This window comes from Strongylocentrotus purpuratus, unplaced genomic scaffold, assembly GCF_000002235.5.
Source record: "Strongylocentrotus purpuratus isolate Spur 01 unplaced genomic scaffold, Spur_5.0 spur5_scaffold_5, whole genome shotgun sequence".
Classification (NCBI taxonomy): Eukaryota; Metazoa; Echinodermata; class Echinoidea; order Camarodonta; family Strongylocentrotidae; genus Strongylocentrotus; species Strongylocentrotus purpuratus.
The window spans coordinates 2807747-2820493 of NW_022145611.1; the positions used below are offsets into that span (position 1 = coordinate 2807747).

At 33.9% G+C, this 12747-nt stretch overlaps 1 protein-coding gene across 1 annotated transcript; it reads left to right on the forward strand.

Annotated features, from left to right (window-relative positions):
• Positions 1–237: 237 nt before the first annotated feature.
• On the forward strand, positions 238–4445 carry LOC590354 (atlastin-2-like). Its single transcript, XM_030998599.1, has 4 exons — positions 238–290; positions 824–895; positions 2373–2804; positions 4109–4445. The coding sequence occupies exons 1-4, from the start codon at positions 282–284 to the stop codon at positions 4196–4198; spliced, it is 603 nt and encodes a 200-aa protein (XP_030854459.1). The 5' UTR covers positions 238–281; the 3' UTR covers positions 4199–4445.
• Positions 4446–12747: the final 8302 nt, after the last annotated feature.

Below are 12747 nucleotides of genomic sequence, written 5' to 3' on the forward strand. Positions count from 1 at the left end.
TAATTACTGATATTTAGGATCAAGATATTCATATTAATTATCTGTAATGCAAAATGATCATTGTTCATAAGTGGTTAACATTCATATAAATTTGAATCTTTGTCCAAATTTATATTTTTGAAAGCGGCTGTATCCCTTTTCTCTATTATTTGTTGTAATTGAGTTTTCAAGTGTTTCCATGTATTTTGTATTTACACACTACTCTATCTTTTCATGCTTCTTGTTTGATTCAGGCTTACGTTGATATCTACAGGGGGGATGACTTACCTGAACCTAAGACTATGCTACAGGTAAGAAGAACGATGTATGGCAATCAAATTAACAGTTTTCATGTGCATCTAACATGTATCCTTTGTAATAATGCAGAGAAATAGTAAAGGAAATCATCAATATATTATCAATATATACTTTGGCTCAACAACCTATTAAACTTCACTTAAAGAATTGTTTAAAATTTCATTATATATATCATTTATATATATATATATATCTCGGGAGCGCCAGGAGTGTCACGTCTGACAGACATGAGCGCTTTACAAGAAACCACTATTATTATTATTATTATTATTATTATTATTTCAAATAATGAGTGATGTGTAAAGTGTAAAGTTTGGTGTACTTATTGAGACACATGAATTTGAAATAAACAAATAATTTCCAGTAAATTAATAGTAAAAGCCTTATTACATAAAAAGACACATTTCTGTGATGCTTAGAATGGGTACAGGCATTGAAAGAATTGCATTGCATTAATGCTGTTGTTATGTTTCCAAGTTGTATGTATCCATCGTTGAAGTATGAATGTACCTCATTTGTTTACTAGGCGACAGCAGAGGCCAATAACTTAGCTGCAGTAGCAAGTGCTAAGGACAAATACACAAAGGATATGGAACAGGTGAGTAGAGTTTGGTAGTAGATAGAATGACAACATGGCTGCCATGTTCATATGTAATGCTGAAAAGTTATTGTACCAGTGCCTAGCATTTACCACTGTCATGCCACAACAACTCTAATGTGATGATAAGTATGAACAGTTCTTGCTTGAGTGCTTGCTTGCATGTATTTTGAGAGTCACAATATGGGTTAGCATTAAATGAGAACCATTTTGAATGGTTATGGCTCGTTCAGTTATGATGCACCAGAACCGTGGCAGTTTTTTTTTAATGAGGACATAAAATGTAATGGGCGTCATATTTCTGCATCTTATAACAGAGCTCAGTCAATAATTATATTATATTGACTGGGCTTGAGGAATACATCAGAAATATTGACCAAGCTAAGATCATATTGTCCCGAGTCGAAGATGAGGGCAGTAGTTCTTATGTACCCTAAAAAGAAGCTCTGTCAATATAATTAGTATTACCTATACCAAACATTTTTTTACAAATGATATACAAGTTTGGCATCAAGCATGATTTTTATTTACGTCTGTTTGCCGGTCTCTCGGATTTCAGGTTATTCAAGCAAGTATGTCATTGTGATGAAATTGTTACCGCGCATTCATTTAAAAGCGGCAGCTTTTTTTTGTGGCGGTTTACCGCTCCATGTCTGAACAAGCCTTTAGAATGATATATATCATGCATCAAAAATTTAATGGCTTTTGATTGGTTGAGAGCTTGAGAAATATTCCATCTATTTTAAGGTTGCTCTGAAAAAGTACTAGAGAAGAGTACTATTTGGGAGTTGAAAAAATATTGTGAATTTTTTTTTTAATTGATTTTTTTTCTTCAAATCTTAATTTAATGAAAACAAAATATTTTACATTTTTTTGGATAAAAATTGACATTTTTTTCTATTCTAAATTTTATTTTTTCCCCCAAAAATAGGATTTTTATTTTTTTATTTTTAATTTTTAAATAAATTTTTGATGCAGGATATAAAACAAATATACCATGCCTTCTATTCGAGGTACTGGTTAAAACTATGGGCCTCGGTGACTCCAAAAGTACCGTTTGCTTCGGGGCTGCGCCCCTCAGCAAATAGTACTATTGGAGTCACCTCTTGCTCATAGTTTTAACCAGAACATCTCAAGACAGTGTATATTTTTATAATATCTTAAACAAGCATTTCCACAATAGTTTTAGTTTCATAGTAAAGGCACATAAACAACTCTTCAGTCACAAAGGAACCTTCTAGAATTGTTGTTTATGTAGTTTTCAAGGAGTATACAAGAGTTTGGACTGTATGAATAGTTCTATTAAAGTTGGTTAATACACAATAAAATGCTGATTTTGTAGTTTTACCTGCTGAATTCAAATTTGGACAAAGATTATTAGGAGATCGTCAGAACCTCTTTTGGATGCATAAGAATTTTACATTCCATTCTCGATCTCATGCCGGGCTATAATAATGTCTTCTTATATGTGATACAGGTATGTGGAGGTGACAAGGCGTACCTGAGTCCAGACGAACTAGAGAAGAATCACAATCAAACCAAAGAAGCAGCCATTAATCAGTTCAGAGAAGTACGCAAGATGGGAGGAACAGAGTACAGTCAGGACTACGAGGACAAGCTCTTAACTGAGATGGAGGAGTCTTATGAGCAGTACATCAAACACAACGATAGCAAGAACCTGTTCAACGTAGCACGAACCCCTATCACCCTCGTCACCACCATACTTGCAATGTACATCCTGTCAGGGATGTGTGGACTTGTAGGATTCTACTCCTTGTCAAATCTGGCCAATATGCTGCTAGTCTATGCCATCCTTCTTCTCTGTACATGGAGTTATGTGCGTTATAGCGGCAAGTGGGTCAACGTTGGGACATGGATTGATACTGGAACAGGATTTATATGGGTTCATGTAAGTAAACACACACTTATCTTTTATAATAATAATAGTAATAACCTTGGCTTCTATAGCGCGTTTTATCCTCAGAGAAAATACTATTGCCCTTTACAATAATAAAACAAACAATTTACAGATAACTACTAATTCATGAGCTTAATAAATATCAAAATATGAACAAGATTAATCATAACACTTATCGACATCAATTATCAAGAAATAAAAGCAAATCATGACAAATTACAGTAATGTACAATTTTCCTCAATAGACAGTTGCAATTTTTTTCTGTCAATAACCATTTTTCAGTTATACAAATCTTAATTTGCTTATTGGATTTTATTCTATTTTAATACTATGGTAAAGATTGTATTAAAGATAAACTTGAGTTCTGGTAAAAAAAAGAAAATTAATTCTCACAGAATCAAACGAAACTTACACTGAATGTTCAAGATTACAAATAAATGACATGTGCCAAACAATTTTGGAAGAAAATGTATACTGGCTGAGTAATGAGCATAGAAAGACAAGGAAATCAAGGTAGTACTAGCCCCGACACCATGTGTGTTGTCCCATATATAGCTTTCTGTGTACAGTGCTTGTTACTTTACCAAGACTCGGTCAAATTTATTATGATTTTGATGACTCCAGAACCTTGCAGTGCACACTAATACTTACATGCTACATGACCAACTGTTTCTGATCCTTTCCACACCTTTTCTTTCACAATGCAATCGCATTACCAGTACTAAAGTTTATCTTTAATGTCTACTTATTATATCGGAATAAAAATGGACATGATAATAGATCATGACTCTTGTTGCAATGCAAAATAGGAGGCAAATTTTTTCTATTTGATGAAATGAATATTAAAAGTTTCTGTCCATGACATTGCAAAAGTTGGTAATAATAATATACGTGTACATTATGGGATAAAAACACCTTGATATATGAGTGATATCCATCCACAATATCTATATCAATTTTAATGTTATTATTAGTGATACTATTGTTGTTGTTGTTGTTATTGTTGTTCTTCTTCTTCTCCTTCTTCTTCTTCTTCTTCTCCTTTTTCTCCTTCTTCTTCTTCTTTTTCTTCTACTTCTTCATCTACTTCTTCTTCTTTTTCTTTTTCTTCTTCTTCATCTTCATCTTCATCTTCATCTTCATCTTCATCTTTATATTATTATTTTTATTTTACCATCAATTGGGCACATGAGGGGACCATAAACCTGTGTATGCTTATTAACCTTCTGTTCTTTCTTCATCGTGTGTCAGTGGTAATGATCATTCATTTCTCTTTTTTCCTTCTGTTTTACAGATGTATGGCCCCCTGTATAAACACCTAACAGGTAGTAATGTGAGTACGCAAGCAAGAAAGATTAAACAAGCAGAGAAAAAGGGCAAATAAAACTTCAAGCTGATGAATCGTTTTATCAAAGGCATATTCTCTTTCGTTTATATTATATACAGTCCAAATCAGCTTTATTTTGCAAGGATATAATTATTATTTACAAAGTGTTAATGTACTGCTTAAAAGCTGCGGGAAAATGACAATGTCTTAAAGAATATGATGAAAGCATATAATGAAATGACATGATTGGAACACATCAGCTGGGCATGATTTGAAGGTTTTGGAACACTACTGATCAGCTGTGGAACATGTGGGACTACATACATACTTTGACGTGTATTCCATATGTATTGTAATTTGTATGTCTATTTGCATTTTTAGTTTTGTATAGTATGTAATTGTATATCAGTCTATTTTGTGTGTATAGCGCTTAGAGACTTCGGTGGTAAGCGCTTTATAAGTAACGTTTTTATTATCATTATTATTATTATTATACATGGAGTATTCAGTAATAGTGAACCTAACAGGAGATGACAGTACTTTGCTTATACATCGATGTGATTATCAAGGAATAAACCGTATTAATCGCTTCTACCGGAATATACATGGAGGCTAGGGGATCTCTGGAGTGCTTTATTACAATGATACACGTTTGTGATTTCAAGACTGATCACTGAAAAATATCAATGCTTGTGACCTTGCTATCTATGACTTTCTCAATTTGCAATATATGGGAGATGACCAGAATGATACAGCAAGCAACTAAAATCAAGATTTATGTGTGGATAGCTGTCTTTATTTGTCTTGCTGCTGAAAAAAAAGCCCTTTTGTGTTGTTTGTGTACTTATTGTGCTATTGTATTTGTTCTTTTTGTGAAACCCAAATGTGAAGGGTAAAATATAATAAGTGATACTTAAGAAAATTGCCATTTTGACTACAACCTATTGGTGTATTGTTAATGTGTACTAAATCTGTATCAATCCAATTTTGTCTACACCTAATTTGTGTAGTTTCTGTGTGCTCTAATGATCACTTCGTATAAATTTTCACTTTATCCACTCACAGGTTTTCCTATGGCTTACTGATCTAACGCCAGATTAGTCTATTATCTATTTAGTCTGATTAAACAATGTGTGGGCAGACATCCAGTCATGGACTGTTTTCCAAAAGGAACTTAGACAAAATTCCTTAAAGCCCTTTAGTTTACAGATAACTATATGAGAATTGAAGAATATAATAAAAGAATTATAAAAGAAAATTTAGGTGTAGGCATAATAATGTTAACCAAGTTTGATAATTGAAAAACTTTTGGGCAAAATAGGATTGTACTCACTGGATATTGTACCGGTATTTTATTATAGAGTTTAGACCAGGGGCATATCTAGCTTTTTGCTACTAGGGGGGTGGGGGGGGGGGGGTGACCCAATGGGCGCAAAGCAGTAATTTTTTTGTTGTTGTTGGCTATTTTGAACCCCTGTTAGTGCTTTTTTCCTGGCATCAACTAACATCTACTAATACTGTGTGGGTCTGGACGCATGATGGCGTTTTTCTATGCACATCACATTTTCACTTGGCAGCCCAAGGGGGAAGGGGGGTTTAAACCCCCTAAACCCTCCCTCCCCCCTCCCCCCCTCCCTGTAGATCCGCCACTGTAGACCAAATGACAGTAGACCTTTTCATTGGCGTAGAGGTCACTGATCAGTTTTCTAATAGTCCATTATATTTGTGATTGATGTATAATCACATGGTAATCAATCAATACTTTAAATTCTCTCTGAGAAATTGTAACAAGAAAGATTTCCTCCTCCCTCTATCACTGTTATAGTGTACATGCAACATGAATAATATGCTTTACAAGTATTCAGTATTGAATCAGGGATGCACTATTTTGGTTGTTTGTTTACAGAAAGCAGTTGAATTTGAGAAGTTTGGGGTAGAATGTTGAATATGATGATTATCCAAATCTACTTAGATTTGTTGATAGTCAAGTTAATTTTAACCTATTTGTTTCAAAGTATATACAGTTAAGACAAAGGAAGAATCAAGTTTGAAGTCTTACAAATTCTCTGGTTTCACTGTTACTGTGTTCATGAATCTGCTTCGGCAGGGATAGATCTCGTATGACTCCTATCTTTTTCTGTTAAGAGTTTCTTCAAACTGTATTTGTAGATCATTCAATATACTACATTACTACCTACTGCACAAAAGGGTGTATTAAGCAAATGTTAATTTGCAAACTTCTGGAAATATGATGAAGGTAAATGAGAAATTACTTGGTATTCATGCTGTTAATTTTGATTTTATTTATTTATTTAAACATACTATTCATGTATGTAAACACTTCACAATAGAGAACCCCTAATAACAAAGCCTTTATAACTATAAGTGTACCAATCACCTGAAGAAAATGAAAAATATTTGTGTGTAGCTAAAGTGTATAAAATCAACCTAAAATAAACTTCCCAGGATTTGATGGGCGAAGAGTTAGGAGCATGAAGAAAAGAAAGGATGAAATAAAAACCAGACATACGGAGCCCTGGGTTCCATGCGCACCCTATTCTACTAACAGAACATATGGGTGTGCAAACTATTCCTTTCACTAGTGGCTTTGGTGTTTATTGAAAGCGTCTTTGAACTTGCAATATCTCATTATAGAAGTAATATTTGAAGCTCATATTTTGATTATAGTATAGTGACATGGAACACCTAACATACAGAGCAAAATATATTCTAGTGATTGGTACACATTAATGATTCCATGGAAAGTGAATAAATACATGGAGTAACCACATACGGGTGATTGGGTGTGTTAAAGATAACATTGAGTTCTGGTGATGCGATTGCATCGTGAAATAAATAGTGTTATCGATCAGAAAAAGGTTGATCATGTAGCATATATGTATTGGTGTGTACTGCAAGGTTCTGGAATCATCAAAATAGTAAGGAATTTGGCCCAGTCTTGGTAAAAGTAACAAGCACTGTACACGGAAATATGTAAATTGGACTTAACAAACATGTGTCATAAAATGAGGCCCACAGTTTTAAGCATGTCATATGTAAAATATGAAGGCATTTGAAGAGCCATGCTTTTCAGGGAACATTTTTTTCCTGATGTTCTTCCACATTTGCATAATAACAATGAAAACACTCACAATTTTGTTTTCACCTCTCCCCAGAACTCATCTCATAATCTTTTAGAACAGTTTTCAAGTTTAAAACTTTGTGAACTTAATGGTAAAATAGCAAACAGGTATTCTCCCTTTTCTAACATCTCTTTCTGGTTAGATTCTTGCACATATTGGATTTTTGAGCCAGTCAGTTTGTGCTCCTTGGAGATGTGTTCTCATCAGCTCTGTTCTCTCATGTAGACCATTGTTATGTATGGTGAATAAAACAAAGGAAAAATGTCTGATGATTCTTGGGGGAATATAATTATGTAAAAATTACTTTTTTTTTTACATTTTGATCCTCACCTACAATTCTGTGTATTGAGAGTATAGATATGGACAGTTGAGAAAGAGTCATGATAATTTGGAGGATTACTACTTAGTAAACTTTGATACAGTCTAAAAAATGAGCAGCATTTAATATGTGTGTTGAACAAAATGTATATAATTTATTTTGTTTTTCTTGCCAGCCATTTAGCAGAAATATTCATGACTGGAAATGTACATTCTTACAAAGAAATGTATATTGTAGGTGTTCTCAAACAGCTCATCATTACTTTTGTGGATCACTTGGCTGTGAATAACTTGATGTTTGATTGATATTTAAAGAGCAAAAGTTTTCATTAAATGAAACTCTTTACCACCCCCCTTCCTCCCAACTCTTCTCCCCCCCCCTCCCTCTCTCTCTCTCTCTCTCTCTCTCCCTTCCCCTCTCTCTCTCCTCCCCCTCTCTCTCTCACATGCATCTTTTTTTCTTCTGTCCCTTCTGTAAACATGTAACTGCAAGATTATAAATACAATATTGTTTGATGTCATTGCCATTGTATAGAATAATTTCTACTCTACGTCTGTAATTGCACTTCCAAGTATATTCATACTTTCCATGTACACCCTGATCAGTGACTTTTTACACTACATTTTATAATCCACCTAAAAAAAATGGATAATACAATTGTTTTTCCTAAATTGATATATAAAAACACATTCCATATAGGGTTGGTATTAGAATTTAAATTCCATGTTTGTTTTTGTTTTAGAAATGATTGTCAGAGCTTTCCCAAGGGTAGGCCTGTTAGGCCTTTAAAAAAAAGATGTTGTATTGCCCTTTGCGACCGACCCAAAAATCTTAAAATCCACGGTCGGCTTTTTTTTAAAGTTTTTTTCTTTTACTGTTTTTTAGAAGAAAAAAGAAATAGCCCAAAGAGGGAGCAAAAAAAAAGATTTCTGATCGACCGATTCACGTTTTGGCACCTACAGGGCAATACAACATCTTTTTTTTAGGCCTTATTGAGTGCAAGAAGCATAAGAGTACAGGCACATTTAAATTGGCAATATCAATAATTATTAATCTGATGTTCTCCCCCCCCCCGCCCCTTCAATAGCTTTATTGATAACATTATATCGTTGTAAAATATGATAATATGGGAGTGTAGAAGATAATACATTATGTCTAATACGTTGTATATCATTCTCCATGTGAATGATGACAAGATTGTATGGAAAGAAAAGAGAGGAAATATTTTTTAAAACCTGATAAAATTTTCTTTTTTGCTTAAAATTTGGTCTTTATAAAAAATGAAAATGTGGAGTATGAAAATGTCAAAATCTGTCAATGTTTTATTATGAAGCTTTCAACCCACTTAAAACAAAACTAATATTCATGATTTATGAAAAATAAACCATAACTATAAGAAATTAAATATTTTGTTTTCATGTTTGTGATTTTATACAGTAGTCTTTGTGTGCTTTTGTGCATTCAGGGAACTCTAAATTTCGAACTTTTTCATTATTGATGATATCTTCAGGAATGTATGGAAAAATACTCGTAAAAAGACATATTTGAAGGGGAAAAGTAATTGATAATCTTAAAATGGCTTTGCTCAAGGCATGGCATATAAACAAGATTGCAAAGTAATTGTATACATGTACAGACCCCATGAATAAGTAGATGTACAAGTCTAAAGAGGATATGGAGTATTGTGTAGTACATGCATGACGGTGAAGGATCTACCAACTCAGAGGTGAAGCTATACGCAAATTGCCTTTTCCCATGCGGAGCGCGGAAGCTTTGACGTTTCATTAAATTATTACTCGTAATCCTTGTCTGAATTCATTTTCGCCCATTACGGGTGCTGCCGGCAAATTTCAAATATTTCGTATAGCGCCTAAGGCTATTACATGGTAGTTGCGGCCATGAAAATATCAAAATATGAAGTTCTGATATATAATTTTCAAACGGGAATAGCAAATCGGTCGATTGTAATCACTGTTTTAAGGCTAAAGTAATAGCAGTCTTGAGAGGGCGCTATACAACATAAAGAGTTTATTATTTACAATTTTATCACGTTAGACTCGATTTCAACCACGACAACGATCGTTGACGTTTCATTAAATTATTAATTCAAGATTCAAGATTATTTTATTGGTCCATGCATGCAAACATTACTTAGAATTTTTTGCTTCCAATGGGTTTTTTTGACAGTGAAAATGCAAATGATAGAAAATACAATATAACATTTAACAATAGAAAACGATGTAAATAAATATGGATAATTATTTATCAATGTGCACGTGCCCCTCAATTTCACATTGTCAACAATTACCATGCGTCATAAATTACGTACCGTGCGGCATAATATTTCCCGTAAGCTCCCCCTTTCCTCCCTTCCATGCATTACCAAGCCTACAGGAGTTGCAGATGCTTCATCAACACTGATTGATAACATTTTTGCTAAACATGTCTTGTTGTATAGTAACCAGGTGTTATTATAGCCGACATATCAGACAACTATCTTGTGTACGTTTCCACCGCATGCATGTTCTACACGGTCACAAATCTGAAAAAGTTAAAGAGAAGATTCATTGATTTAAAAAACTAACTTTAATGTCATTATTGCAAAAGTGACACTTTGATTGGCCAAGGTTATCAAAAGCCAATGCTTAGACAACATTCAAAGTAATGATTATTAACAATTACAAAACGCTTAGATACAGCCCCGACATAGCACCTGGAAAGCTCTCCGGTCGCTGCTGAGATATGACGTCACATGTTGAACATGATGTGCACAAGCAGACGATGTCCCATGACATCTCACACAATTTCACTGCCTGTTTTGTCATCTTTTCTTCAGTTATTTCTCTTACTTCAATACCCTCAGGCGAAATGTTTAATCTATTGCCTCACTCTAAACCCCGTGCATGGTATTATTTGGATGAAAAATGCAAGGAAAAAAGAAGGAGAAGGAATCTGTCGCTTGTAAACAAAATAGGACGCCATTGTATTTTCAGCTGCATACACCGCGGCATGTTCGGCGTTTCAAGAGGGAACAAATGACGTCCATGCTATCATTCCGGAGGTTTTTTAATTTGAAAGTGTGGTTTCTTTGATTGTTCATTACATCCTATCCTGTGTATTTACAAACAAAAGAATTTAGTTTTCAGAATGGGGGTCATATCCCTTTTTGAATGATGTAAAATTCCATCACATTTATATACACTAAACTCATTATAATTTGAGAAATAAAAGCATTGCAATTATGTTCATTCGTCTGCTTGGGCAGGGTTGGTTCATATTGTGACGGCATTAAAACATCGTTATTTTTCCGGCGAATCTCTCGCATATCCCAGATGCTGTAGAGGTTGTTTTATTTGTATTTTTATAAATCACCCGATATGTAGTTGAACTAAAACTTGCACGATGGCCATCTGTTAGCTTACCAGTTTCTAGTAATACGCTATTTGCCATATTGTGATTTTCTATGAATCCGCACTTTAAGCGCACAACAGGATCACGTACTATGTCGGAGCAAAATATTTCTCGCTTCAAAGGCCCAACTTTACTGGTCTGAAGTACTTGATACCAATGACGTGGACTGTGCATGCGATAAGTTCATTGATACTCTGTTCAATACTCATTTTCTAATAAAACCACCGTCCAAACCCAACTATAAAAAAAAAAATCCCCAGGTCTCCTTGGATTACTAGGAATATTTTAAGAAGTATCAACCGGAAAAATATTCTTTTTACAAGTACAAATCCTGCCGCACGGATATATGCAGCTAAATTCAAATACACCTATCGTAATGTCTTGACTTCTGTGCTACGTCAGGCTAAAATGGATTATTTTTCTTCCCAGTTTTCTTTTCACAAAAAAAGATATAAAATCTACTTGAAAAATAATTAATGATGTACTTGGGAAAGTTAATAATTTGATAAAATTATATGCAATGGTGATGTCGTAAAATACTCCCTAGGTATTGCTGAAGCTTTTAATTCACATTTTTCAAATATTGGTCCGAATCTCGCCGTCAACATTTCCACGCCCACTAAACCCTTCTATACGTTTTTAAAGAATCGAAATTCTCAATCTATATTCTTTTTTCCTAGTCATGAAACAGAAGTAATTGATTTCGTGTCGAATATGGATCCAAAAAAGAGCGCAGGATATGACGGTTTCTCCTTTAACTCACATTTTTAATTTACAATTGCTAAATGGTATCGTCCCAAGTAAAATGAAAGTTGCAAAGGTTATCCCAATTTTCAAAAAAGGAAATGAAGATGAGTTAGGAAATTATCGACCAATATCTCTCTTAACAACTATTTCTAAATTACTTGAAGAAAAAAAATGAATATACCCGTACTATTAAGTTCCTTACTGGATGCAATATTTTGACAGATCACCAGTTCGGTTTTCGACAAAAACACTCAACCATACACGCTATTTTATTATTGATTGATAAAGTAGCCAAGGTAATTGATAATAAGTCACATACGTTTGGTATTTTTCTGGACTTCTCCGAGGCCTTTGACAAGAGATTTAAACTTGCCTATTATGGCATTCGAGGAACGGCCTTGGAGTGGTTCAAAAATTACCTTACCAACAGAACCCAATTTGTCTCTATTAATGATTGTAACTCAAGTATTCTCACATCCCAATCCTAGAATTCTTCTCGATTCCCTGAATTTTTAATTGCTTTTTGTAGTTAAATGGATACAAGCAAACAAATTGTCCCTGAATCTGAACAAAACTAATTTTATGATTTTCAGCAATTCACTATCGGAGCTACCAGGACAAGTTTTGGTTAGTGGCTTACCCTTAACCCAGATAAACTCCACTTAATTTTTTTTTTTTTTTCTTTTTTTTTTTTTTACTGTAAACTAACATGGAGTACTCAAATTGATATGTAAACTATTGTCTAGGAACGTGGATGTAATAAATAAGTTGAATCTTTTTTCCATCTCATGTCTTAAAAATATATTATTCAACTCTGCTGCTAAATTACGGGGTGCTAGCACGGGGAAATTGTTCAAAAACAAAAATCAATTCGATTTTCACTGATGATCAACAAAAAAAGCAATGAGAATAATAAATCAGATTTCCAGGCACACTACGTTTTATTTCTTGCAAATCGTTTTCTGAAAGTACCTGATTTTTACAAT